Raw genomic sequence first — 4,589 nt, forward strand, 5'->3', positions numbered from 1 at the left:
TTTTTTTTTTTTTTTTTTTTTTTTGGTGTGTTTATGCGATTTATTTCATTAGCCCAATGGGCAATATAGAGAAGCACATGGAGATTACAAAAAACCATGAAAACTCCCCTTCCTCTCCCCTAGTATCCCACGCAGCCGCCTCTGATTCTGTTTCTCTTATTTTCTACTTTCTCGGGCGACGGCCAATTATCGTGAACGACCGGGGAAAATTACGATAAGGACAGATTGGTAAAAGTGTTACAGTCATTGTGAGAGAGAGAGAGAGAGAGAGAGATGGGTGTGGATTACTACAATGTACTGAAGGTGAATCACAACGCGAGGGAGGATGATCTAAAGAAAGCTTACAAGCGTCTCGCCATGATCTGGCATCCCGACAAGAATCCTTCCGCAAGGCGAGACGAAGCTGAGTCCAAATTCAAAGGGATCTCCGAGGCCTACGACGTTCTCTCCGACCCTCAGAAGCGCCAGATCTACGACCTTTACGGCGAGGAAGGCCTCAAATCTGGTAAAATCCCCTCTTCCTCGGATGCTTCTTCTTCCTCCTCCTGGAGAACGCCGCAGTTTCACCACCAGCACAGGCAGCATCCGCCGAACGCCGCGTCCTTCCGTTTCAACCCTAGAGACGCAGATGATATCTACGCCGAGATCTTTGGTTCTGAAGGCGGTGGCAGTGCCAGAGGAGGAGGACACAGAACGTTCAGGGATGGGAGTTTCAGGAACGGTAATTTCGCCAATGGTCGTAGCAGTGAGCTTAGGAAAGCTCCTGCTGTTGAGAATCCATTGCCCTGTAGTTTGGAGGATCTCTCCAAAGGTGCGAAGAAGAAGATGCGCTTATCCAGAAACGTTTACGACGCTTCTGGGTATGTTTCCTTCTCCCTCTCTATACTTTCATTGGATGATTCAGGACATAAGCTTTTCTAGTTAGGTTAGGTGTCGGATCTTCTTGTTGGCCATTGGTTCAACTGTAAGAAAAAGATGAATGTATATGCATGCGAACTGATGTCTGAATACTGTTATGTTTCTTGGTTTTTTCTTTTTTTGCAGTAAAATGAGGGTCGTAGAGGAAATATTGCCCATAGAAATAAAACCAGGGTGGAAGAAAGGCACGAAGCTCACTTTCCCTGAGAAAGGCAACGAAGAGCCTGGAATCATACCGGCAGATATCATCTTCGTGGTTGAAGAGAAGCCACACCCTGTTTTCAAGCGTGACGGAAACGACCTTGTGTTCAGTCAGGAGATCACTCTACTTGAAGCACTCACTGGTAAGACTATTGACCTCATCACGCTTGATGGAAGGACCCTCATGATCCCACTAACCGATATCATCAACCCTGATCACGAGATTGTGGTTCCGAACGAAGGAATGCCTATCTCTAAAGAACCCGGGAGAAAAGGTAACCTGAGATTGAAGCTTAACGTGAGATATCCGTCCAAGCTGACGGGGGAACAGAAATCCGAGCTGAAGAGAGTTCTTGGTGGGGTTTTATGAAGAAGTTAGATGATAAATGTAGATATAGCCAAAAGTAAAGGAGATGATAGATTTGTGATTGTTAGGATTGATTCTTCTAAGGGGGCTTGGATTTGAAAGCCGAAGATCAAACACACAAGCTTTGCTTTTACTTATCTTGTACACTTTTCTTTTTTTTTGTTTTTAATTTATTTATTTGATTTGGTTTCGAGGCCTCTATGTGAGTGTACTCCAGAGTCGCATTGATGTATGCTTTGTTACCTATTAATCTTACTAATAAAAATCATCTGTGCCCCACTATCATTGGTGTTCTGGTAAGCTTAGAGTAAAGCATCATGTGATGTCTTTGGCGAAACATAGCTTCAATTCTCTGTTTCTCAAGGGTCTCCCTCTCTACTCCCAAGATTAGATAATATTAGTATAAGAGGCTTTTCGTTTCACCATCTGTCATCTCCATCCAGATGATCCATTTGTATGTTCGTTTCACCATCTGTCATCTCCATCCAGATGATCCATTTGTATGATCTATTCAGATCATTCATTCAGATTTTTGGTACTGTTTGTTTGTCCATCCAAGTGGTTCATCTAGATGAATCATCTAAATAAATTTTATGTTTGTTTCTTTATTTTCATTTCTACCGAAATGAGTTTAGTAAACAAATTACCAAAATACACTTGTCTTGATTTAATACAATAATAACTTCTAATAAACAAAAAAAATTGATAAACATGTATTTGAAAAAAAAAACATTAGAGTTTCAAACTAAATTGTATTTGAAAAAAAACTTTAACCGACTATAACTTCGGTTTTGGCGGAAAACAAGATTTTTCGGTTTTGATGGGAAAACGAGATTTTTCGATTTTGACGGGAAAACGAGATTTTTCGATTTTGGCGGGAAAATGAGATTTTTTTGTTTTGGCGAGAAAATGTATTTTTGCGGTTTTGGCGGGAAAACGAGATTTTTCGATTTTGGCGGAAAACGCGTTTTTCGGTTTTGGCGGGAAAATACAATTTTCGGTTTTGGCGAGAAAACACGTTTTTGCGTTTTTGGCGGGAAAACGAGATTTTTGGTTTTAGCGGGAAAACACATTTTTCGGTTTTGGTGAGAAAACGCGTTTTTGCGTTTTTGGCGTGAAAAAACGTTTTTGGCGTCAAAACGCGTTTTTGCGTATTTGGCGTCAAAACGCGTTTTTGCGTTTTTGGCATGAAAACACATTTTTTCGGATTTCGCGGAAAATGTGTTTTGGCGGGAAAATATGTTTTTGCGGTTTTTATGGGAAAATGCGTTTTTTGGTGGGAAAACACGTTTTTGCGGGTTTCGCTGGAAAATGCGTTTTGGCGGGAAAAGGCGTTTTGGCGGGAAATGCATTCTGATGAGAAAACACATTTTTCGGTTTTGGCGGGAAAACACGTTTTGTGGTTTTGGTGGGAAAACGTGTTTTTGTGTTTTGGCGGAAAAATGCGTTTTGGGGTTTTGGCGTGAAAATGCGTTTTTTTTATTTTGGCATGAATACACGTTTTTGCAATTTTGGCGAAAAAACATGTTTTTGCAATTTTGTGCGGAAATGCATTTTTAGGGTTTTGGCGTGAAAATTTTGATTTTAGGTTTTTGCGGAAAAATGCGTTTTTGTGGTTTTGACAGTTTTCGTGTGTGACAAAATGATATTATGTTTATGTTTGTAATTTGTGAATTACATCAGAGACATAATCTTATATATTAAAACAGAAGTCATAACCTTAATTCATGTGTGATTTTTTAAAAAATGGACCTAATGGACATTTTCCTAGAAAGTCATGTTACATTTAATCTCTAATCTTATCATTTAAATTTTGGGTCTAACATAAATTTTTATTGGGCTATCAATAATTAGATTTAAACAATAGATGATCCATTGGATTTATGGATAATATAAATTAAATAGATATAATTTAATGTTGTAATACTATACCTCCATATGTTAAATATTTAAATATTTGTCGATGTTAACTTTTAAAATTATAAAGATTTTTTTTTAAATAACAAAAATCATATTATCTAACAATGATTAATTTTTACTACCTTAAACCAATGAAAACAAATTTTAAACTATATAGTTTATTTTAAAAATTAAACAAAAACTAAATGTTTAATTATTTACTCGATAATATAAATCTATGAAGCCAAAAGTTTAATTTTTTAAAAACTTTCTAAATTTTTGAAATGTTACAATATCTTTGAATATGACAATAAAATAATATTTTACTAATCTTTATATATATAGTTACGATTTTAATAATCCAAAAATATATATATATATATATATATATAGAAGAAGATACAAATACATGTAAAAATTTGAAACAATTTATTCCATGAAAAAAATTAAAATTTATAGACACATATATATTATAATATATACCAATTTAGAATTGAAAACAAATATTTATATAAAAATAAATGAAAACAAAAATTCGCGCGGTTGCGCGGGTCGAAATCTAGTACACATTATACCAAATTGAATGAACCATCTCCATCCAAATGGTCCAAATTGGATCAGCTGAATGGACTTTAAAATTAAGCCTAAATTTTCGAAAGTCATCCGGATGATCCATTTGGATGAGTTGCACTTTTAGTTTATAAACGAACAAAACTCTCATCTCCATCCAAATGGCTCATCCGAATGGAAAAAACGAACAGCCCATGATTTCAGCGTTGAGTTGCCAAAACCTACAGGATTCAACTGAAAACAGAAACTCAAGGACTCTCCAATTCAAATAGGCAGTAGAAAGTGATGTGGGTTAGTCAAACGTACAGACCAGGCACTAAGCAAAGAACCATAAACTTCCGTTACGTACAGACCAGGCACTAAGCAAAGAACCATCAACTTCCGTTGCAAGCTTAACTAAGACCATACTTACCTACCTCTAATCCATGCATAAGCCAAGAAATGTAAGTCTAAACCAAATAGAAAACGAAACCAGATAGGTCATCTAGATAAGACTTTTGGTGGCTAGGAAAGACGGGCACAAAACAAAACCCTTATTCGTCCAACTTGGGCAACTGAGATTCAGGAATCATAACAGAACGAAAATCACGAGAAAGTGAAAGAACAATATTTATTTATGGGAATTTGAAACAAC

The 4,589-nt window shown here is 36.6% G+C and overlaps 1 protein-coding gene across 2 annotated transcripts; it reads left to right on the top strand.

Moving 5' to 3' along the window:
* The first annotated feature begins 70 nt into the window (after positions 1-70).
* LOC106329000 (dnaJ homolog subfamily B member 1-like) lies at positions 71-2,031 on the top strand. 2 transcript variants are annotated; one of them, XM_013767560.1, is made up of 3 exons: positions 71-860; positions 1,045-1,496; positions 1,816-2,031. In XM_013767560.1, exons 1-2 carry the CDS (start codon positions 274-276, stop codon positions 1,487-1,489), a joined length of 1,032 nt encoding a protein of 343 aa, XP_013623014.1. In that variant the 5' UTR covers positions 71-273; the 3' UTR covers positions 1,490-1,496; positions 1,816-2,031. The 2 variants fall into 2 exon arrangements, with proteins under 2 accessions (XP_013623014.1, XP_013623015.1); XM_013767561.1 differs by lacking the exon at positions 1,816-2,031 and having other exon boundaries at positions 1,045-1,516.
* Positions 2,032-4,589: the final 2,558 nt, after the last annotated feature.

This window comes from Brassica oleracea, chromosome C3, assembly GCF_000695525.1.
Source record: "Brassica oleracea var. oleracea cultivar TO1000 chromosome C3, BOL, whole genome shotgun sequence".
Lineage (NCBI taxonomy): Eukaryota > Viridiplantae > Streptophyta > Magnoliopsida > Brassicales > Brassicaceae > Brassica > Brassica oleracea.